Here is a 23,432-nt window from a genome sequence, read left to right as displayed (position 1 = left end):
CACTGAGAAAGGGAGGGCTCACTGTAACAGGTGACGGTAATGCACACAGCACTAGTTGCCAGGCCCTGCGCTAAGCGAGCACTTTCCCTTCCTCAACTGAGTTCCTCCTCTCTGCGGCCCTGAAAGATCGGTTCTGCCACTATCCCCGTTTTACAGATGAGGAAACTGAGGCTCTGAGAGGCTAGGGCTCGGGCAAAGGCACAGAGCTAGGGCATTGCTGGGATTCACAGGAGATGGCCCGTCTCAAGAGCTTCCAGGCAATTCCGAAGTGGTCTTTGGAGAGGAGGGAGAAGGGAGTGGAGAAGCCGGATCAGTGGCCAGTGGCCAGGCGAGGCCAGCCCTCCAGAGAGCTGCATTCCCACAGGCCACTCCGCCCCGCTGTGTCTCTCCCCTCCTTGCCTGGATGGAGGGAGCGAGGGGGGGTCCGCCCAGAGCTCCCCGTGGTGCGCAAATAAACAGAGCAAGCTCTGCCGCTCCAGCTGGGGCCAGGCAGGGCGCGGGCAGAGGACCAGCCAGCAGCGCCGGGAACACAGGCTCATTCTTCCTTGCTCCAGGCCTGAGCCGGCTTGTTCTGTGGGGGCCGAATTCCACCCAGGCTGGGGATCACCTGCGTGGGGCCTTAGGGACTGGGACCCACTTGCCACCTCCGCAGGCCTCTCCGAAGGGGTCTGTGTGGGGTGGGGGCAGGGACCTGACAGGGGCATCCAACCCAAGGAGGGAAGGAATCCGTGGCAAAGGGGCCCTGGCTGCAGGGTCCACTGGGAGAAGGTGGCAGCCTGCGTAGGGCAGGTCTCCCTGCGTCGGCAGGACCCCCAGACTGGGCTTCGCAAGCATGTGGGGGAGGAAGAGAGGAAACCCCAGGCCACCCTCCCCTGAGTGCAGCTGCAAGAGCATCTGCCTACTGTGCACTGGATGCCCTCCAGGGCAGCTTGGCCGGAATGTCGCGTCCCCACAAGAAAGAATCAATGAGTAAGGCTCCTAATTTGGACCCTGTTTCCACGCTCTGAGCTCCCAGACGCTGCGCGGCACACTTCGCCCTTCATCTCGCCGACTCCCACCCAGATCACAGTCGACCGCGTCTGTGACCATTTAACGAGTCCCTACTGTGTGCCAGACGCCACGTTACCCGCTTCGAACCCTCGCTAACAACAGCTACATGTTACTTTGGGCCCTTTCACCGTGCCAGGGACGACGCTGGCGGCTCGGACACTCTGCCACTGTTCACTCAACCCCACGAGATCGGCACCACGGTCACCCCCACTCCATTTCACAGATGAGAAAACCGAGGCTTAAGGAGAGACCAAGCAACCCACCCAAGATTAGGCACCGAGTGTGGCAGAGGCAGGACCAGAACCCAGGTCCGTCTGTCTGTCCGAGTCCCCGGTCCCTGCTCATAAGCCCTGGGTAGGCTGTTGACCAGTAAAGAACCCAGGGTTGCCTCTCCGTATTGCCATCACTTGTAAGTGACAGGGCATGAGGACAGGCTGGACATTCAGAAATAGGTGTGAGTTCGTCCCCCAAATGCCAGCCGGGGGACCCCTGAAGGAAAACCTGGGGACCTTCCAGCACCTGTCATTCCTGACGGATGTGCTTCTGTGTCTCACCTTCTGGCCCTGCTGTCCCCTTTCCTATGACATACTCAGCCACCGACCCACCCCCCAGACCCTGGTTCAAGCTGTTTCCTATGCCCGGGGTGCTGTGCCCTCCATTACGTTGTTAATGCCCCCAGCTCTGATGTCATTTGCCTGACCCCAAGGCCAAGCCACGCCCCTGCTGCCTCAGAGCCCGTGCCTCTCGCTCGCAGCCCCCCCTACACTGACCGTCCTTGACGTGTGCGTCTCTGACCCCTCCGGGGGCAGGCGCCTGGTCTGGGGTCTCACCTGGGTGACCCCAGCACCTGGCACCGGGCATGGCCCCAAGGAGGTGCTGGTAAAAGTGGCTTAACAAACAATGAAAAAGAAACTTGCATGCCTTCACTTACAACCCCCACCCCCTGGACTAGGTATGTCAAGGACAGGGACCCTGGGGCTGTGGCCAGCCTTGACTCCTGTGCGGGCTTGCTAAGCGCCATCTCTCACACCAGAACAGCCCCCGGCACTGCCCAGTCCATGCTCTCACGCATCTGCCGTCTTTGTCAGCACAGAAGTCTTGCAGAGCTGGCGACGTGGCGCAGCAGTGAACAGCATGAGCTGTGGGGACAGCCGGGTCCAGCTTATCAGCTGTGTGACCTTAGGCAGGTGCTTCACCCTCTCTGAGCCTCATTTTCCCTAACTGTAAATTGGTGATCCCACTTCCTACCTTCAGAGGGCTGTTGTGACAATTAAACATGTAGCACAGGGCTGGGCACACGAGATTTGGTCAATGTCACGTGGTGGGGCTCCTGTCTTCGCTTTATAGACAAGGAAACAAGGCCGATGATCATCTAGTGGCAGAATATGGAAGACTATCCACTGCACCCCAAATGCTGGGTTTTGGGCCAGATCATATGTTCTTTGGGTCTCATTAAAATATAGAGGAGCCAAAATTCCCCATGTCATTTTGAATAAAAAGGACAGAAATCGTCTTTGTTGAGCAGATTCTGGAATCGGGCAGTTTGCTTGTGGGCCTGCCAAAGGGTTTCAATTACTCAAAGGGGGGCTGTTTGGAGACACTCTCACCTCAGAGGCTGCAGGGGGCCACCGGTGGCTTATTGGGATTGAGGACACACAGACCTGAGCTACAAGCCGGACACGTCCACTCCCAGGCTGGTGACCTCAGCACAGTGAGGCTCCGAGCCTTGTAGTGTCAAGCGCTCACAGAGCAGACAGACGCTCAATAAATGTTAGTCTGTCCTCTCACATCCTCCGTCCCGGCTGCGAGGACCCGGGGGACGGAGGGAAGGCTCAGCTTCAGTCTGCATGCAAACTGCGTCCCCTGACTAGACAGAAGGCATTGAACAAATCTGAATTTCCACTAAAATGATTATCAATACGTGGAATTCCCATTTGCTCAGCTAAAAACCCACATCCTCTGGAAAACCACAGGTGACTCACAATCCCTCTTCCTCTTTAACGCCTGCTTAGAAAATTCCTTTCCCTTCTAATTTTTCAGGGACACAAATTTTCCCCTAGGCACAGAAGCTGCTGTTCCCAAAAATCCAGGGTGGGAGGGGGCATTCACTTGGGGAGCAGAGGTGACTTGGTGGGCTGGGGTCCAGCCCTGTGACCTCCAGGCACAAGGAGAGAGGGAACTTCACCTTGGCAGTGAAAGGAATCTAAAAACAGGAGAGGTAGGGCTCAAGTGGCAAGAGAAAGACACAGGGCAGGAGGGAGGCACGAGGTGGAACAGATCAGCTCTTGGGGAAGGGGCTTCACAGAGGGTCTGAGAAACGCAAGAGAGCCCAGGGCTCGGCCCCCAGCTCAGGCTCCTGGGAAGGAGGGCAAGAGGGGGGGTGCCCCAGACTAGGAGTTGGGAGTCAGCTCTAATCAAGCCTCCATCCTCTCCTGCCTCACATGTGACCTTGACCAAGGGACTCAGTTTTCCCACCTGCCGAAAGGGATTATCCTGAGACACTGTGAATAGGGTTGCCAGACTGCACAAATAAAAAGACAGGATGTCCAGTCAAATTTGAATGTCAGATAAACAACCGGCGATATTTTAGTATAAATGTGTTCTGAATATTGCCTCTGACATTCAAATTTAACTGGGGCGTCTGATATTTTTTCTGGCAATTCTGACTATGGAGCGCAGAGGAGAGCACAGGTGAGAATGAGCTTTGTGAAGAATCTGGAAGGTCAAGGGCTGCGATGGCATAGTCCAAGTCCCCAGAATCTGCGCTCATTTAGCCAAGCAGTATTCTTGCCCCTCTCAGGACCCAACCAGGACAATGACATGTAGGGACATGTGCCAAGGATGACAGCCAGGATATGTAAACATCCCTTTGGAAAGGCTGTGGGGCCTGAGATTCTTTAGCCTGAAGAGGTGCCCTGGGAAGCCCAGACAAAGGCACCTTTGCATCCCAAGCAGCCTCTCCCAGGGGACAGCGAGGACGACTTGGGCTCGATCTACAGGAAACGCTGAACGATGGGAGTTCTGTAAAACGGACCAGGCTCTCAAGTTGGAGTTTAATGACCATATGACCACGATGCTCCAAAAGGGATTCCTGCTGGGCTTACAGAGGGTTGGACTGGAAGATTTCTAGAGACTTCTCTAACTCTCATGGCAGATATTTCTTTTTCCAAAGCATTTAGGTCAGCACCTTGTGCCAAAGAAGGTGCTTAGCAAAGTCCTGTTGAATGGACATCAGGGATGAAGAGTTTATGACTCATGTGTTGACACTTCCTAATCCGCAGCCAAGGCAGACATCACTAATCAATCGCAGCACCCTCTCCCACTAAGTTCCAATGTGACAGAAAACTTTCTCGATTCAGTGATCCAGATAGCTACCACCAGGCATAAAATAAATGTATGTGTCATATAATAACAATAGCTATTATTATAACTAATAGTATTATAACTAATAAAATTAGTTATAACTAATACTAGTACATAGTGATGCACTATGTACTAGGCACTTCATATGTATTAGTTCATTTAAATCCTCACACAATCCTCCAATTTAGGTACTAATATTAATCCCATTTTATAGATGAAGAAATTGAGGCATAGGGAGGTTCAGAAATTTGCTCAGGATTGTGAGTAAATGAGTGGTAGAGCTAGGATTTGAACTGGGTGGTCTGGTTCCAGAAACTTCCCTTCTAGCCATTGGACTGATCTGGACTGAGTGTATCTGTGGTCCTAACAAGAGGGGTCCTCAAGGCTCAGGGAAGCGAGGCCATAACTGAAGTTCATGGAGTCAGAAGGCGGCAAGGCCAGGATTCAGACACAGATCGCTCTGACCTTCTACCCACCCTACCCAGGCTCTGCTCTCAGCCACCTGAGCAGGCGCAGATTGCCACTGGGGACCTCTGCACCCTCTGCCCAGGACTGGCCTCCCGTGAGCCTTGGGGCCTGCTCCAGCCTCCCTCGGAACAGTATGTCTCGTTACAGTTGCTGGAGAGGTAAGGCTGGCAGCCCATCTGTCAAGCTAGGGAACAGTCTACTCGTGTCCCTGCATGGCCCCCCAGACTCAAGCCCCCTGAGGAATGACCCAGAGGACAGAGCAGAGAGGGCATCAGAGCCTGGGGACACTCTGGCCTCTCACTGGCCCTTGGGGCTGGCCTAAGGTCAAGACTCAACCCCTTGAGACCAGCAGGGAGGCCTGGTTTGGGCTAATAGAACCACCCCTCTAGGCCTACTCGACCTGGATGGACTCAGAGGCCAGATCACCTCCCGCCTCTCTCAGTCCTGGGCGTTGCAGGAGGTAGTGACGATCATTAATACAACGTAGTTTCCACTAGCACTTCCTGAGGGCCAGATTCTGTGCCGAGGACGGTAAATGTGATGCCTCACTTAATCCTCACGACCATGAGGGGGGATTCTGCTATCACCTCTCTTTCACAGACCAGGAGGCTAAGGCTCAGAGAGGGTAAGTGACGTGGCTGAGGATGCGGCACAGCTGTCACTTGAACCCAGGTGACCCAGAAGACTGCCCGATGTGGTCCAGAGGCTCAGCTCCTCTGCCGGCCACCTCTTCCCTCGACCAGAAGCCCCTCGCCTGCGGAACGGGCACGCCGTCACCCACCCAGAGCTCCTCGCAGAGCAATGGCCAGGTGGCAGGTGTGAAAATACGTTGGAAGTCTCATGCCCCAAGCGCCCATCCCATTTGACTAATGAGGAAACAGGCTCAGAGGAGGCAGGTCACCCACCTGAGGCCACACAGCAGAGCTATCCTCCCTCATCCCCCTGCCCAGGCTGGTCCTGCTCCTCCAGCCCCTCCTGGGGGTTGGTGAGAGAAGGGTCTGCCAGGCCTGCTGCTTTCTCCCCACGCCCTGGCTGTACCCTGCTTTCACCCTCCTCCCACCCGCAGGATCAGTTTACTTACAATGAGGCCGGGGACTCCTGGGGGCCCAGGCAGGCCCAGTTCTCCCTGCAAAGAAAGAGAGACCAAGGTGGTTACTTGTCCTGTCTCCCCCTCCAGGGCCCCTCCCTGCCATCCTCCACACGGGCGCTTGGTGGGGTCTTTCAGAGCCGACCGTTCCTTGTTCCTAACTGCAGGCCCCAGTGACCCTCCTGTGCCTGGCCTTGACTTTGGACAAGACCCTTCCCCCCTCTGCCGTCAGCTTTCCTCGTCTGTAAATGGGGAGCTGGGCCTTCCAAAGCCAATATCTTCCCGTTGCAACTATGAAAAAATGGGCAGAATCCTGATGGCGGTAATACAGGTGTGCAGGGTGTTTGATGTTTCACTCTCGCGTTACAGACGGGGAAACTGAGGCTGCAGAGGTCGAGTGATCTGCCCGAGGTCAGGTGCAAGGCAGTCACAAAGCTGTGAGGGCTTCAAGCTGAGGGCCACCAGGCGGTGTCCCTCCCCCTCTCGGCTGAGGTGCAGGGGGCCCTTGGAAAACCCTCCCCTGCACCCCACTCGCTCAGGTTTCCTCCTTCCAGGGCCCCAGGAGGCTGGAAAGAGTTCTTGTTTGCGAGTCGGGCGATGAGGCTGTGCTTGTGATTGCTCCCCTAAACCTCGGTTTCCTCATCTAAAAATGGATCTCCCATTGCTCACACCAGAACAGACAGGTGGAGGGGTCTGGGTCAAGTTCAAAATGGAAAGGTGAGAATAAAAATCGGGGGCTGTTGAGATTGTGATTAGCAAGAATTGCCAACATCCCCCAGCGGTTTGTCTTCCTCCTCAGTGCTATCCTGGGGCCGCCCAGACGGGAGGGTGCCACTACAGCCACCAAGAAGGAGACCAGGAGGTAAGCAGCAGCCTTGGCTTTAAATGAGGACACCAGAGCACAGCAAGAGGAAGGGACTCATCCAGGGTCACTCAGCAACTCTGCGGCAGAGCTGGCACCAGACATCAGGTCCTTGTTCTGCTCCTCTAGGCCATGAGGATGAAGACATCCCTGGCCCTCCCCAGGGCAGCTTCCAGAATGACATCGCATACTGAACCAGTTAATCCAGTAAGTGACGTATTGATGGAGAGTCTCTGACTTCCCTGCTCGCTGCCTTTGCTGGCGCTCCTTCCTCTCCTGGGATGTCCCCTCGCTGGTTTCCTCGTCCCAATTCCCCAGGTGCCTTCCCTGCGCCCTTCTCCAGGGCACCGGGACCTCTTTGATTCTCACTGTGTCTGGTGCAACAGCCTGGGGTGGTGGCCCATGAAACCCTCAACGGCAGGGACTGTGCCCCTTGCTACCTAGTATTTTACACAACCCCACCTATCAAACCCGTGAGGCGGGCCGAGCGCCTTGCCCGCCCTGCCTGCGTTCTCAGCACAGCCCTCTGAAGCTGGCGTTCTGATCCTGCCGATTTTTAGACAAGGAAACGGAGATTCAGAGAGGTGAACGGATTTGTCCAAGCTCACACTTGGCGAGTGGTGCGGCAGGATCCAAACCCAGGTCTGTCTGGCTCTGAGATCAAGGCTTTAACCCCCAAGGGAGCCCGGCTAGGCCAGGCTCGGGGAGCATCTGTGGAACCGAATTAACAAAATCGGGTGCCGATCGTGGATCCAGCAGCCACCTCTGCAGAAGGCACGGCAGGCACGGCCACTCAGGCAGGAAACCCCAAGGAGAGGTGGGGGACCGTGGCGGGTGTTCCAAAGAGCTCTGGACATAGTCTACACCCCCAGGCCCAAAACGAACACCTTTTCCTGCCCAGGCCTGGAGCCTGGGCTGGACAGAAAGGCAGAGTCAGCTCCCCAGGGCAGGCTGACCTGGCTCCCTGATGGGACAGAGCCCGGGCCTCGGATTATTTACAAATGCTATAAACATGCCTGCAGTGGAGATTCCTTTGGAATTCAGCTCTTCTCTCCAAACAGGGCGTGCAAACCGTTTGCTTTCCCGGGCCTCTGCCAGCCCATAAACATTTCTGATGCTGTGTAAGATGGCAGCAGCCAGGGCCTTTCCAGTGGGGAGTGACCTGTGAACCTTCCAAAGTCCTAGGGATGGAGTACAGCCTGGGGCTTTATGCCCACTTGTCCCCACTGGGCTGGGGACTCTCATGGGGAGGTCACAGGGCATCCACAGTAGACAGGAGCCTGGAGTTCAGAGAGGTCATGTAATCTGTGTAAGGACACCCTGCTAGCAGGCCGCAGAGCTGGCATTCAACCCAGGTGTGTCTGACCCCAAAGTTTGGTCTCCTAAAACACATTGTGCGTTTGCTCCGAACCTCTCTCTTGGTTCCTACACACTTGAAATACTTACGGGGTTTCCATCCAGCCCTGGAGGTCCTCTTTCCCCGAAGACTCCAGGAAACCCCTTGAGGGCATGAAAGAGAACAAACATCTGTACGTTAGTGTTTACAGCTCCAGGGTGGGCTTTGATCCAGACCCCCAGGGGAGACACAAGGACAATATCCAAGCAGTATCACCCCTTGGTTCTGGGCAGACAGTGGGGTCACCTCCTGCCATCAACAAACACCCACACATAAAGAACTTTCCAGGGGCAGGCCATGGGCAGGGAGCCCTCTTCTTACTCAGAGCCTCTGAAAAGAAAATGGTACCTGGTTTCCCAGCATGAAATGCCTCCCCGCCCCCAGCCTGGGACCTGGTCCTGATGGAGTGGGAAGGACACAAACTGGGGATCACAAAGCTGGGTCTAGGCCAGTGTTAAGAGCATCCTTTTCTTCTATGGGCCTCAGTTTCCCCACTGGTCAAACAGGAGATGGCTGCTGTGGCAGTTTCCAGCTTACACCTTCTCTGATTATGACATGTTCTTCCAAAGCCACCCGATGGAACCGTGATTCCCATTTTACAGATAGAGGAAATGAAGCTGTGAAGGGGTAAGTGGCAAGGTCGCACAAGGTCACACCGCCAGTGACCGGCAGCCTCCGCAGGTGAGTCTCAGCAGCGCAGAGAGAGGCTGAGCCGCCTCTGGAGCCGCTCTGAGCCGCTCTGACCCCACTCTGGAGGCCACTCCGCGCTCTCTGGGGAGACAGGCAGCTGGGAAAACAGCAGCTGCGGGGACGCAGCCGGGGGCCGGGGGGAGAGCTCCGCTTCTACTTCAAAAGGAAAAGAAAGTCCTCCAGCTTGGAGTTGGGGGAAACCTGTTCTCTCCTCCCCTCTTTAAATTCAAATGACTGTTTTTCCAGGGAAACTTAATAAAAAACAAAGCACATGTTTTCCTGACCAAGAATGTCTGAGCTGTTCAAACGGTAAAGGTTTCTCATGGAGGATAATCATATTTTTGGTTTCTAATACTAAGGGAATCCAGGGAGTAGATTAAACCAAAAAGACCAACCTAAAAACAAAACCCAAACCAAAGCCTCTACTGGCTGAGTAAAGAGGCCATGAAAGGTGTGTGCGTGCCCAGGCCTTTAGCCTTGGCCTGCCCTTCAAGTCCCTCCTCTGCCAGGAAGCCCTCTTGGGTTGTCATTCACCCCACAGTAGGTGTGGCTTCATTCAGGATACAATAATGAGAGTCTGACCAAGCTGGTCACTTCATGTGCGAAACTTCACTTTGCTTTTGACATTCACCCATGAGGGAAAGGTTATTGGTCCCACTTAACAGATGGGGAAATTGAGGCTCAGAGAGGAAATGTCACTTGCCCAAGGCTATAAAGCAAGTCTGTGGCAAAGCTGAGCCCAGGTCCCGCCTCTCTGGACTCTGTCAAGTTCATATGAGCTGTGCACGGGCAGAGCCTGGCATGCAGAATCTGCTAGTCCAGCTGGCTGCAGAGGGTGGCAGGGGTATGTGTGTGTACATGCGTGTGTACGCACATGCCTGTGCACGCAGGCCCATCTCCGGGTCATGTCTTTGTAGGGGCACATCTGCTTCCCCACCTAAGCTTCCTTTCCCCACATCCTTAGGGGCTCCCCTAGCAAATTCCTGTCTCACCCCAATCCAGCCCCTCTTAATCATGCTGCAAGGTAGAGCCGGCTCACCCCTGGCACAGGAGACAAGAGCCAGGTAGGCTATAGTGAGGGGTGCCCTTGGAAGGCATTGAGTTCCCACCTCTGGCCTTTGGAGGCCGGGGTGGAGGGGCCTGGCAGGAGAGGAGGCCAACCGATCAGGGGGCCAAGGGACACTGTCCAGCTGGGCACCTGGTGAACCCCGCATGGCCTACTCATGGCAAGGCTTGAGAAGTCCCTGCTCTGCTCTCCAAGTCCGGCGTCTGGAGACAACCCAGAGATGAGCCCGGTTCTCCTCCTGGCCGGCTGTGTGACCTTGGGCAGGCCCTCACTTGACTGTCACATTGTGGGGCATGATCTGTAAGGACCTTTGCAGCTTGGACCAACCCTTAGACAAGGCCTGGGGGGAAGGAGACTCTTCCCCTAAGCACAGGAATGCCACCCAGCTGGGGGCAAGATGGAGACTTTGACAGTACCCACTCGCCGCCCAGGCACCCATCCTGGCTGTAATGCCCAACAGAGTCACATCCGGCGGCCATCAGGCAGGTCTCCAACCCACAGGTCTGCACTCAGAGGCTGCTCCAGGCTGGCTCAGGGACTCCTCTCAGCCCAGCTGCCGGGCCAGCTCCCCCTCCCCGCCACGCGCCAACACTGGCTGCATCACCCATGGGCCTCTCTAAGCCTCAGCTTTCTCTGCTGTTGAATGGGGAGCACTGTGAGGATGAGCTGAGATGTCGCTGGCCCATGGTAGGTTACAGCCATACGAGGGCACATGTCTTAGGTGTAAGCAAGGGAGAGTTCGTCATCAGAATTTTAAGTCAAAATCCCAAAGGCAGTCACTTCCGCAGAAAAAATGCAGCCCGACTACCGCCAGTGGGCGATGCGGTGGGACAAGACAATGACAGTAACAACAAACTCCAACTGCGGGACCTCCCTACAGCCCCAGGGCATAGGTCCTATTATTGGCCCCATTTTAGAGGTGAGGAAACTGAGATCAGAGAGGTTAGAAATGTGTCCAAAGTTGCACAGCTCTGGAATGGCAGAGCTGGGATTTCAACCAGGCAGTCTGACGGCAGAACCCGTTCTCTTAGCTATGGCAGGACACTGAGTGATCAGAACGGACCCGTGCTTGCCTGTGGGCCTTGAAGGGTGCAGAGCCCTGAGCTACTGGGCAAGAAGGAAGGGCCTGCTCGTGCTGCGGAGACGAGGACTGGTTCTGCTGGGACCTGCTGGTGGCCTCAGGTACCCGCCCCCCTTTTTCCAGCTTCGGTCTCCCTTCCTACGGAGGGGTCAAGCGGATGACCTCCAGGAATCTAGCGTTTGTAATTAAGAGCACAGCAGTTGGAAAGAAGACAGAGCTTTAAAAGCACCAGAACGAATCTTTGATTGGAACAGTCACAGACGGTCTAAGACGGAAGGACCCTAGATGCTCCTGACATCCAGCGGAACACGCCCAGGGCCCCATCACCCCACCGGCTTGCCTCACCCCTGCACGGCCAACGGCAGAGCCACTTCCAGCAGTCACCCCAGGGCCCCTGAGGCCCGGTCCCTCTGGATCTCAGAGAGGCGGCAGCCGTGCTGGACATGTGGCCCCCACTTCTACTCTGTCTGCTTCCCTCTGTCTGGCCACTCTGCTTGTGCAAGGCGACCACATGGCACGCACACCCGGCCCGGCCAGCAGCAGGGACCTTCCTCCGCATGCCCGAGCCCCTGGCTGCAGCAGGCTGGCCCGAGGCCCAAGGAATGAGCTCGGCTCCCTGCTGAGGCCCCAGCCACGTGGTTCTCCGCTTCCCTAGGTCGGGCCCCTCTGGGGAACTGAACGCCTCGTACTTTGGGCAGAACAAGGCCCAGCAGGAGCATGAACAAGGCTCAGGGGCGAGACTCCACATTCTCTCTTGGCTACAGCAACTCAGAAGAATAGAGGTAAGGACAGGCACAGCCCTTGTCACCACATCCAAAGCAGGAAGCCAAGAGCTGGGGAGACCTCTGAAGGCCCTGTCACCTACTCCCAGCCTCCAGGTATTGTTTATGTCAACTGTCTGTCCCAGAGGGTGGGATATTGAGGCAGGGAAGCAGAGGGCATCTGGAATCAGAAGTCCTGCTGCTCATGCTCTAAGGCTCAGCTCCCTGGCCTGCAAAACGGTCACCCTGTCCCACTCACCTGGCAGGGCCAGGCTGCAGAAGAGGGGAGATGTTTATAATCCAGTCCCTGGTAAACTCTAATGTGCTATCACCATGCTAGTTAGGGTTTGCACCAACAGTGGGAATATTTAATAAGCTCTACGAGGAACGTGCAGAAGGATCTTGGAGCACTCTTTACAAGGTGTAAATTCTCCAAAGTCCGGAAGTTCCTGCACAAGTCTAACCTCATCCTTCCTACTGCATTTGAAGCAGCCCATATTCTTTTCCAGGTGTGTGTACTCCAAGTGTGCTGACACGCAAAGACCTCCCTGAAGTCCCCCAGCACCCTTCTCTCCCGATGCTGAACATGTTTTTACCCTGCCCTTTTGAAACTCGCTAGGAAATCTATCCAAGAAAGGTCACCTCAGGGAACAAGAAGACAGGTAGGAAGAGTTCTCACCAGGATTCCAGGGGCACCAATAGCCCCAGGACAGCCCTGGCTCACATCTGGGACATTGGAGACCGCACCTCCAGCTCACAGCATCACCACAGCTAAAACCTTTAATCTGTTTTGGCCTCAGTTTCCCCCCCTGGAAATATGAGTTCTGTGTCACGTGGCTCCCTGCTCCCCAGAATATCAGAACAGGAAAGAGCCCTGGGCTCAAAGCCAAAATGCACCGTGTTAGAAGCCCTGTCCCACCCCAGAAGGCTATGTGGCCTTGGGCAAGTCCCAGTCGTCCCTGAGCCACACACGAAGGGAGCTGGAGCCACAGCTGGGCCCTTCCAGCCGTAAGCTTCAGGGTCTTCCCCGCGACTCACTACATGGAAAGGGCACCGGCAGGCCTGGCTGGGGGCCATGCGAGAAGCTGTGCACGGCGGCCTGCCCTGCCAGGCAGCGCGGTGGGCTGGGTCATGAATCCACAGGGTACGGGCAAGAGGAGTCACTTCGACATCTTCCCAGCCCTGTGAGAGACTGTTGGCCAGGAGGCATGGCTCGACCTCCTGCTGTAAGTGACACTGAGCCGTGCCCTGAACAAGCCAGGACAAGCCAAGAGAGACCCACTCAACTCCAGCCAAGTTGGCAACATCCTATATCCGGTCCCCTCCTCAGAAAGCCACAGCACATTCTCTTTCTAGCAGGGGATGGGAGGAGGGATGACAGCTGTAGACTAAGCTTTCCTTTGGAGGCTGAAGATGTGAGCAGAGAGAAAACGGAGCCATGCAGAAAGCACCCTATACTAGCAAGCAAGGGTCCTGGGTTCAAGTCCTCCATCTGCCACCGACTTGCTGTGTGTCCTTGGGCAAGTTACTTGCCCTCTCTGGGCTATGTCTGCTTATCTGTCTGTTAAAGAGGTTGGGACAGCCCATCACTAAGGTCCCCGCAGCCCTGTCTCTTCCTCGGCTCCCATCAGCCAAAGACTCTCACACGTTCTCCTTCCAAATCGGATATTGAGGAGGCCGCATGCTCGGGCCTGAGGTTTTGCCTGCTGGGGAAACATTGACTACAGCAAAATCATCACCAGCCCCACCAGAAACGAGGCCAGCTGCGATCTGGCACGAAGGAATTCAGCTCATTCTCCCGACACTTCCTCTTCTTAATAAGTGCCTAGAAATCGCCTGGCCCGAAACTTGGACAAGGAGGAAAAACCATTCACGGAAGGAGCCCCCAGCCCCACCAGGCAGATCAAGGGGTTGGGAACATGGGCCACCGAGGGATGGCCCTAAAGGCCCAGCGGAGACAGAGACAAAGCCGCAGGGACTCGGCCGATGTGAAGTCCTGTCACGTGCTCGTTAAATCCCATCCGATGCAGACCTTGCCGATCTGTTGGCCGCGGTGGCTGGACCGGAGTCAAGGGTATTTTCACGGCTCCCAAGGGCATTGCGTGGGCAGAGGGCTGTTTGGCTGAGGAGGGCGTTCCCTCCACTCACATCTGGTGCCCCAGTGCCAGGGAAGACCCCCGTCGTCAAGGTCAGGGCTGAATCTTGGGAAGTCACAGGCAAGGAGCAAGGGAGCAGAGAGAGGAGTTGTCAGCTATGGGGGTTTGAGCCTTGGTAGGTCTCTGGACAAATGGCTTTGACAATCTAAGCCTCAGTTTTCTCATCTGGAGAACAGGGATAATTAATCTTGCCCTGAAGTCCATTAGGAGAATCACATGTGGTTCCAATATCATGTACACAAAGGGCCTCAATAAATGTTGCCTCCTTTCCCTTAAAGGGGACTTAGGGTCACAGCCATGCTCTCGTCTGGTCATTTACCCTGTTTATTGATGGTCCTCACCCCTAAGCCTTAAACTCAGGACATATCTCTTCAGCCAAACAGCCCGCTACCCATGCAATACCCTTGACTCTGGTCCAGCCACCACGGCCAGCAAATCGGCAAGGTCTGCAGCAGATGCGATTTGATATGTATGTAATAGGACTTCAGATCGGCTGAGTCCCTATGGCTTTGTCTCTGCCTCGCTGGGCCTCCAAGTCCGCCATGCCCAGGGGCTCACATATTCTCTGGGTGGTCTTCAGGGTCACCTCTCTGTTGCCTGTGCTCCCAAGCCCTTGATCTGCCTGGTGGGGCTTGGGGTTCCTTCTGTGAATAATTTTTCCCGCTTGTCTAAGTTTTGGGTCGGCGGCTTCAAGGCACTTATTAAGACGAGGAAGTGTCAGGAGAGTGAGCTGAATTCCTTTGTGCCAGGAGACATACTGGCTGAGTTCCAACAAAGTTTTCTGTCTGTTTTGGCTACAACACTCTCCCTGGCTCTTGGCATACAGGAGGTGCTCAGTAAACTCTGGCGGAATGAGAAATGAGTGTATGGTCTTATCTCACACACAGGCGGGGTCGCGGTGCCCAGCACGCCAGACTGGCGGCCGCCTTCTTGGCCAGGCCACGAACAGCGTGACTTTCAGCTCCAAGAAGAATACAGGTGGGTGGCGGGGAGAAGGTGGATGAAAGGGCTGCTGGGAGGGGAGGGGAGAGGATGAAGAGGAGGTGGTGGAAGGGGGAAACTGAGGCACGGCCCCGCTGACATGCCTTGCTGGAGAAGTTGCCATGATGTGCCCAGGTTTCACATATCTTGCCTCTTCCATGCCCTGGAGACTCCAGAACCCAGGCTCTCATCAGCTGCACGCTGGGGCCGGACGGGAGCTCCCGCTACATCCTAACCCAGCTCTGACTCTCAGCAGCCACATGACCTTGGCCCGGGCATCCACCTGCCGAGCCTCAGTCTCCTCCTCATCTGTAAACTGGCAATGCCTGGCCCTCGGGCGGGCTCCCAGGATGAAGTCTGAATCAATCCCCCAACCGTGGCTCTGGAGACGGGCCTGGGAGATAGAGCAGGGCCCATCTGAGATAATCTAAGTCAACTGCTCCCACTCTGCAACTGAAACTGCAGGAAACCAGAACCAGAGAAAGTGAAACCACTGGCCCAAAGTGGCACAACACAGAGCCCCTCAGCCATCCAGGAAACTACAGATAGGAACGATGATTCTACTATTTATTGAGCACTTACTATATGGCAAGCACAATGTTCCCATGAGCTAGGCACTATTGTTCCCTTTTCTCAGATGAGAAAAAAGCAGTCCAGAAAGTTTGACCCAAGCATACTGCTGCACCAGGGGCTTTGCTCTTGCTGTTAACCTAGACCTAGAATATTCTTCCCTGGAAAGCCACACGGTTGCCATCCTCACCTCATTGTCATGAAATAAGGTTTTTCTGGACTAACTTACCCAAGAGCCCACCCTCCCAGCACTCACCGTCCCCTGTCGTGCCCTCTCTTAGCATCTAGCACCATCTGACATTCATCAGATCATTCATTCTTCCATTTCCCCATTCAGCAATTGCCTGTCTGGCTGCCCCAAGAAAGCGGGAACTTTGTCTTACTCATTGCTCTGCACCAGGCACAATGCTTGGCCCATAGTGGGCATTCAACTGATGCTCGCTGAATGAATGAACCTCCTTGCCTAAGGTCGCCTGGCATGAGGGGTGGCCCCAGGTGCCAGCCCAGCCCCCTCAGACTCCAAGTCTTTGCCCTGAAGCCAGGAGCATCAGATGTCACTCCTGCCCACAGCCAGGTGTCAGACCTCAGAGCACAGAGTGGCTGCTGGGCCACAGAGAGGCCTATGTCTGAAGATGGGGACCCCCCCCTGTCAGCTCTTTGTGGGCAGGACCTGGGCTTTGCATTTCTTTGTATCCCCTCCTTGGCCCCCACGGGGCCCCGCTCAATATGCTGCAACAGGTAACATGTCCCTCAGCTACAGAACCAAAGACAACCCCCTCTGAGCGCCCCCGAGCGCCCCTGGCTCCCACGCCAGCAGCCTCTCCGGCTCCAACCTGCCCACAGACCCTTCTCCACCGGCCACAAGCAAGGGCAGACCCGGATTCGGGGCTGGACGTGGCTCCAGGTCTGGGGGTCCACCCGCAGGAAGCAAGTGTTAAGCCACCCAAGGGCATGGGCCTGAAAGAAAGATGCCTAAGTTATAGTCCTGGGTCTGCCTCGGCGTGGCAGAGGGATGCTGGACATATCATGCTGCCTCCCTGAGCCTCAGTTTCCCCTTCTGAATAATGAGATAATTGGGAGGAATGACCTTCGTTCCAGGCAGTTTCTAGGGAATCTATTTTGTAAAAATAGGTAGTATTGTAAATACTATCACCAACTAGGGCCCCTGAGAGGCTGCCCCAAGCCCCCATGAAATCAGAGACCCTGGGGACAACCCCACTGAGTTAGAGTCCTGGCTCCCTTGTTTACTCATCGTGAAACCTCTGGGAAAGTGACTTAATCTTTCTGTGCCTTGGCTTTTTCTTCATGTCCCACAGATGTACAAACAATGGGACAAACAATGTCCTACCATGATGGGGAATCACAGACAAAGCTGGTTGGTTGGGGGTCACCGCTGAGCCCCTTTTGGGGTCATGCCTGCTGTGGGTCTGCCCACACGCCCTACTGTCCTCTGGCCCTGTGTGTGCACGAGTGAAACTGGACAGAGCTGGGTGACACCCAGACAACATGGAGACTGAGCTTGCATGGGAGATGAGAGTGGGGTCACCTGGCCAGGCTGACGTCCCCCAGTCCAAGCAGGCCCACGGACACAAATACCCTAGACAGAAGCCTCAGACACAGAACTGCACTGAGCACCGTGGTGTCCCCCAGGGAGAGAAGAGCCATCCCAGAGGGGCTTGCAGCCCAAGGAAGCCCCAGCCCCAGCCTGGCCGCAGCCACTCAGCGACCCAGCAGCAGGACTCGCGGCCCAGCCAGCCCCATGTGCTGGCCCCCACACTCAAAGCAGAGCCATGGCCAAGCAGGGAGAAGCGGAAGATGCCAGGCGGCAGCTGGCCAGGGCGGCATGGCCATGGGAGGGGGTGTCCCCCTAGAGTCTGCATAATAGACACGGAAAATCTTTACCGGCATACCCATCTTGCCCCTCTTGCCAGGAACACCAGGCAGGCCCTGCAGGGGAGAGAGAGGGAACAGGTCAGGGCGGAAGACCAGCAGGGACAGCCAGGCTTGCCCCAAACCAGCCCCAGAGCTGCCCACAGCAGGAAGTCGCAGGGGCCTGGAATCTATGCTACGTGCACAGTGGCACCAGTTGCCCATCAGATGCATGGCAGGCTTGGGACATGCCTAAAGAAAGCACCCAGTGCTCCTGTATTCAGCAGGCGCTTACTCAGTCTCCTGTTTTCCTAAGAGTCTCCATACTCGGCTCATTGATAAGGTTGCACCTGAGCTCCCAGATGTGGGCTCAGGCTGGGAGGGGCTGGGAGGGGCGGGGAAGAAGGTCCCAAGGCTGCCAGCCCAGGGGCTTCTAGTGGACGTCAAGGCTGGGCCAGGTGCTGTTAGAAGCTCCTGCCCCATCCCCTGGGCTCCCCTGCTGTAGATGCTTGGTCTGGAAGGACAGGGAGCCTTGGGAAACCTCAGCACCCACTGTCTCTCCAAACCAGACTCACAAGCTTCTCCAGAGAGCTGTTCCCCTTGAGTGTCCCCATCTCTTGAGGGACCTCAGGGCCCAGCCAGAGACAGGGCACCCAGCTCCCCTTTCCCCTGGCTCTACTGGCCCCACTTAGGCACAGCACACCACCTTGTCCCTGGACTGCTGGCACAGCGGCCACCTGCTCCTCCTGTCTCCAACCCAGCCGCATTTTACCCAAGAAAATGGACCGATCGGTCTAGAACATGGGTTAGCAAATGGGTTCCATAGAGGGGCAGACAGTAAATATTTTTGGCTCTGCAAGCCATAAGGTCTCTGTCACAACTATGCAACGCTGGCCTTGTAGTGAGAAGGCAGCCACAGATAATACGTAACCGAACGAGCATGGCCGTGTTCCACAAAACTTCATATAAAAAACAGACAACTGGCTAGACTTGGTCCATGGGCCAAAGTTTGCAGACCCCTGAGCTAGACTATGAAGTGAGCCTGTTTCTTGTTTGCTGAAAGCCCTCAAGAGGCTCCCCCTGCCCTCAGAATAAAGTCCCTTGCCTGACCTTGGTCCCTGAGCACCCTGAGCATGACTTCACCCTGAGGCTCCCCCAGCCTCAACTCCCAACACTCTTGACTTTGATGATTGTTAAACTTGTCAAGTCATCACACGTTCCTGACTTTGCACATGCTGGTCCCTATGCCTGGAACGCATCTGCCTCGACTTTTCCCCTCAGTAGACTCCTACTCAACTCAAGGGCACCTCCTCCAGGAGGGATTCCATGACTTCCCCAGGCTGGCGCCTGGTAGGTCCCGCGTTGCTCGGGCAGGGGTGGGTGGAGGGTGAGGAAGCAAAGCAGCAACTTACTCGCTCGCCATCAGACCCTGGCAGGCCGAACAGCCCTGGGAGTCCAATGTAGCCCTGGGAAAGAGCAGAAGGGGGTCAGAGAGGTCGAGTGGGGTGGTGTGGCCGGCCCAACCGGTCCCAGCCCGCCCACTGTGCCATCCCACGCCCCGGCTCCTCTTCCTCGCTGGTGGCAGTGGTGGCTCCAGTGGCTCCTCGACGACATAGGCCTTGAGGCAAGTGTATATGCCCATGGACTGCATGGTGCTGGCGTCCACGATGTAGTCCAAAGGCACATACCCTCACGCCAGGGAAGGGCGCGGGCTCTCGCCGGTGGGAGGCCCGCCCCGTGCCGGGGCTCCAGGACCTGTGGAAGGAAGCTCTCGGCCGGGTTAGATGCCAGAGGGGCACCGAGTCCTGCCCACCCCCAGGGATGCTCACGGGCGGCCATGGCCCCTGCAACAGCGCCTTCCGGGCCTCGAAAGTCCCGGACGTGGGGCTCACATCCACGCGAGTGCTGGCACGGACAGCAGATGCCAGCCCCGCGTGCTGACGCTGTGCCAGGCACACGTGTGCTGCTGCAGTAAGTCCTCACAAAGACCCACAGATTGGCTGTCACCCCCTCACTGGACACGCAACGAAACCGGCGCTCTGGAGTTACAGCGACATAACTAGTCAGTGGTGGAGCTGGGGGTTCCCTGAGTGAGCTCCTAACCAGCTCGAGGGGCACCTCGGTCCAGCTCTCCAAAGCCTGGGCTCTCCCTCAAGTGCCTCTGAGTTCCGGCCTCCCAGCCTCTACCACTGTCCCCTCCACCAGGCATGCTCTTCCCGCCCCTTGTGACCGCAGGGCCAAATCCTTGAAAGGCCAGCTCTGAGGTGCTCTCCTCGGCAAGTGGCCCTGACGCCAGGCCAGAGCAGCCTGCCCGCTCCAGCCCCGAGCATGTGTACACCTAGTGGGTGGCACCTACCACCCTCCCCACTTTCTCCCTCACGTCTTCCTTATCTGCGTCGGTGCTTCACGTCCTCGCTAGCCTGGACGCTTCTCAAGGGCAGGGACCTAGCCCAGGGCTTCTGCCACTACCTGCACTCTGGATGTTCACGGAACAACTTAGCAGTAACTGTGACTAAAGCCAATGGTTACTGAGCACAAACTACGTGCCAGGTCCGGCTCTCAGTGCTTTGTAGGCACGAAAGCATTTGCTTCGTCCTCACCACGCCATGAGGAAGTAGGTGTTATTAGTCAGCCCCTTGTACAGGTGAGGACATTTAGGCCCAGAGGGGAGAAGTGACTTGCCCAGGGTCCCACAGCTGGAATTCGAATGCAAATCCTCTGGTTCCCGGCCGGGCTCCTAACCACTCTGCTATATGCCGCCTCCCACAGACAAGCAACCCTGGGGCTTACAATCATCCCTCCCACTGGAAGGCCAAGAGGCCCCTCGGCCACCTGCTCGGCATCCAGCCTGCTCAATATTCATGCTGTTAGAGAGGGACATTTACTGACCCTTCTAAGGAGGGCTTATATCCCAGATTCACAGGTGAGAACATGGGCTGAGAGAGCCCCCGTGACTTGCCCAAGGTCCCGCAGCTGGTTAATGGCAGAGAAGGTCTCAAATCCAGCCATCCTGACTCCGCAGCCTGCGCCCTGCTCGCTTCAGAAATACGAGGCTGGCGTGGCAGGGCTGGAAGGGCTGCTGGAGCAGCCCCTGGCTCACCCACGCTGCCCAGGGCCCTGTGACCCAAAGGAGACAGGAGTGCTGGGGCCGGACCAGTCCTCTCCCCATGTGGCTTCAAGCCTGCAGCGTGGGCTGGGGCCGTCCGGTCCCTGCCACGAACCCAGTTTCTTTGCAGGCAGAAGAGAGGATTCCAGCAGATCAGCTCCTAGTCCTCCCAACTCCGTTTACCCCATTCAGTTCACCCAGCACCTCCTCCACTTCCCCGCGACCCACATGGGAGCCCCTACCTGGGGGTCCCCTCCTCAGCGGCACTTGCTGTCAAATCCCCGGCGCCCCCATAACCAGGCTAGAGGCAGGGATGGGCATCGCCCATTGTAAAGACAGGCAAACTGAGGCTGACAGCCACTCAGGGTTTGCTCCATGGGGGCCCTGAGGGAAGCGGAGATCAGGACGCTCCCCCAGCCTCCAGGCCCCGGCAACATGCACCCACCAGGCACCACTGCCCTCCAAGAAGGGCGGCCCCCTCCAGCCCTCAGCTGGGAGCAGGAAGAGGCCTCTGAAGATTCCAGTGACAGGCAATTGGTCCCTAGTGGCTGGGGAGGAGTCGGGGGACACAGCAAGCAAGTGCCTACTTGTCTGCAGCTGGGCCGTGGCGGAACCCCAGCAGAGACTTCCTGCCCAGACTGCCCGACCACAGGGACCAAGCCGGCTCACCTGGCTCAGCGGTCCCCCATCCCCGGCACCCCTGCTGCCCCTCTGGTCTCCAGGGAGTGCTCAAGTGGGAGGGCCTCAGCCCCAGCCCCACTGACAGGCCCCAGGCGGAGGTCTGACAGCCCTGACACCTCATCAAGCCCACTGGAGGGACAGGATATGACCACCCCGGCCTCACCTCTGTGGCTCTGGCCAAGGACCACTTACCCGGCTGCCTTTGGGGCCGGGGTCTCCTACGGGTCCAGGTAACCCCTGAAACACAAAAGACAGAAGAGCAAGGACATGTGGAAACGCTCTACCTGCTGCCAAGCCCGGGCGGGTCCTGTCTCTTTGGGCCTCCGCTGCTCCCTTTGTCGGATGGGGGTGGGGCTGGACCCGCAGTCTCCACCCTGAGGCCCCCAGCACCAGGGTCCCAGGGAGGAGGCTTGGGGGAAGACTCTAGAGGAGCCCCCAGAAACAGGACCCCCCCTTACTGAGCAGCCCTGTCCTGCCGCCAGCAAAGAGAGGCTTCCTTGGCCCAGCCCCTCCATCGCCCTTTCTTTAGGGTCCACCCGGCAGGTGCGTTTCCTTGGCCCCCAGCCCACCGCCTCCCTCTGCCTGGGGGCACGCATGGCCATCTCCACACCACCATGGCCACAGAGCTTCCAGAAGCCATATACTGCACCTGCCTGCCAGGGTAACCTTTGGCCCCTGGGCTGCCCTCAGGTCCCGGCTGCCCCTGCAAAGGAACAGAGAGGAACATAAGGAAAGGAGGGACCCTGCCCAGCTCTGCGTCTGGGGCGGTGGGGGACTGCGGCTGACAATGAACAAAGACGGGGCAGGAATGTGAGATGAAACAGGAGGAAGGGGACGCCCCCAAGCCCACCTCTCTGTGGAACCAGTCAGACCAGCTCGGAGGGACAAAAACCCCTCTGCTTGCAGCCCAGGAATAAGAAATCACTGCGGAGGCCTGGCTGGCTCTCCCTTGCTGGCAGGGCTGCTGTTTGACTTGGGCCGAGGTGGCCAAAATTCCTGCAAACCCCGTGGAGGCGCGTATAATATCCCCTAACAGCGCCCGGAACAGGCCAGCTATTGATGGCTCTGAACGGAGCTGAGTGGCTCGTGCCAGCACGGGCCGGCGTGGACTCTGGCTCTCTCAGGCAAATGTGGCTGGGGGAGAGGCGAGGTGGCCTGGGCTGGGCCGGGGGCCCAGCAGGATGGGAGGCAGGACGGCCTGGCTCTGGGCTCGCTCACAGAGCAGGGTCCAGGGAGGAGGCAGAGGCAGGCGGGGGCTGGAAGGAGGGAGCACCTCAGGGGCCGAGGCCTCACCTGTTCTCCGGGGTGCCCTGCCGGTCCAGGGTAGCCCTTGTGTCCCTGTGGGGGGAAGAAACACATCAGGCAGGGAAGACACACTCGGGCCGTGGGTCGCCGGGGCCCAGCTTCCCTGCAGGCCCTGTTCAGCATTGCATGCTGCCCGTCAGGGATGGAGGGTGTGCTCAGTGAACTCCCCCAAATGGATGCGGACGCCACGCGAGGCTCAGCAGCTTCCTACGACTTCATTTCTGCTTCAGGACTTCTTAGGCCAGAAGATATCGGGGGAGTCTTTCACTCCTTTGGCAGAGTTTATAAGCTGAGCTGGGACACAGCAACTGTGACCAAGTGACACTGTCTCCCAATCATTCCTTTTCTGAATGCAGAGAGAGGGCGAGACCGTCTCTCAGGGGTGGGAGGATTTGCCAATGCGTGGCGTGGACCGAGCAGGACCGAGGTCTAGGATGCACTTCATCACCATGAGACGCCGGGACTCCCGCCCCTGTCAGGACCTGCTCCAGCACACGTGGCCACATCTAGCAACCCAAGCAGCTGCCTCCCTTCCTCCCACCAGTCCCAGCTCCTCTTCCAGGGAGGAAGAGGCCACCCAAATACAGATCAAGAAGGACTCTGGCAACACCCCAGTAACCACCCTTGACCCTCTGTCCCCATGGCCCCTCTACCATGGTCTAAAGCAGGTCTGGGCCAGGGCTCTAGGTCAAGAGGATCAAGCTGAGTGTGCGCTTCCAGGAGGCCCCGGGGACGACCACCTGAGCCATTTCATGGGTTAGGAGGTCTCTGAGGGAAACCCCTGACTTCAAGCTTCCATCAGCTTGGGGCTGTTGAGAAAATAAGACCAAACAAGGGGCTCCCATTCAGACAGGGTGACTACACATTCATTCCCAGTATACCCTGTGTCACTGACCTGCTGTGCAACTTTGGGTGGGTTACTGCCCTTCTCTGGACCTCA

At 57.0% G+C, this 23,432-nt stretch overlaps 1 protein-coding gene across 1 annotated transcript in view; it reads right to left on the bottom strand.

The window, feature by feature from the left end:
• COL27A1 (collagen, type XXVII, alpha 1) overlaps positions 1–23,432 on the bottom strand; it is a 146,383-nt gene that overhangs the window by 76,304 nt on the left and 46,647 nt on the right. Inside the window, exons 9-15 of the mRNA XM_012641139.1 lie at positions 22,481–22,525; positions 21,837–21,890; positions 21,380–21,424; positions 18,813–18,866; positions 17,434–17,478; positions 8,277–8,330; positions 5,963–6,007 (exon numbers count right to left, since the gene is read on the bottom strand). Coding sequence (XP_012496593.1) covers positions 5,963–6,007; positions 8,277–8,330; positions 17,434–17,478; positions 18,813–18,866; positions 21,380–21,424; positions 21,837–21,890; positions 22,481–22,525 — 342 coding nt within the window. The remainder of the gene's footprint in view (positions 1–5,962; positions 6,008–8,276; positions 8,331–17,433; positions 17,479–18,812; positions 18,867–21,379; positions 21,425–21,836; positions 21,891–22,480; positions 22,526–23,432) is intronic.

This window comes from Propithecus coquereli, unplaced genomic scaffold (genome assembly GCF_000956105.1).
Source record: "Propithecus coquereli isolate 6110/MARCELLA unplaced genomic scaffold, Pcoq_1.0 Scaffold163, whole genome shotgun sequence".
Classification (NCBI taxonomy): domain Eukaryota; kingdom Metazoa; phylum Chordata; class Mammalia; order Primates; family Indriidae; genus Propithecus; species Propithecus coquereli.
This window is presented reverse-complemented; position numbering and strand designations above follow the sequence as displayed.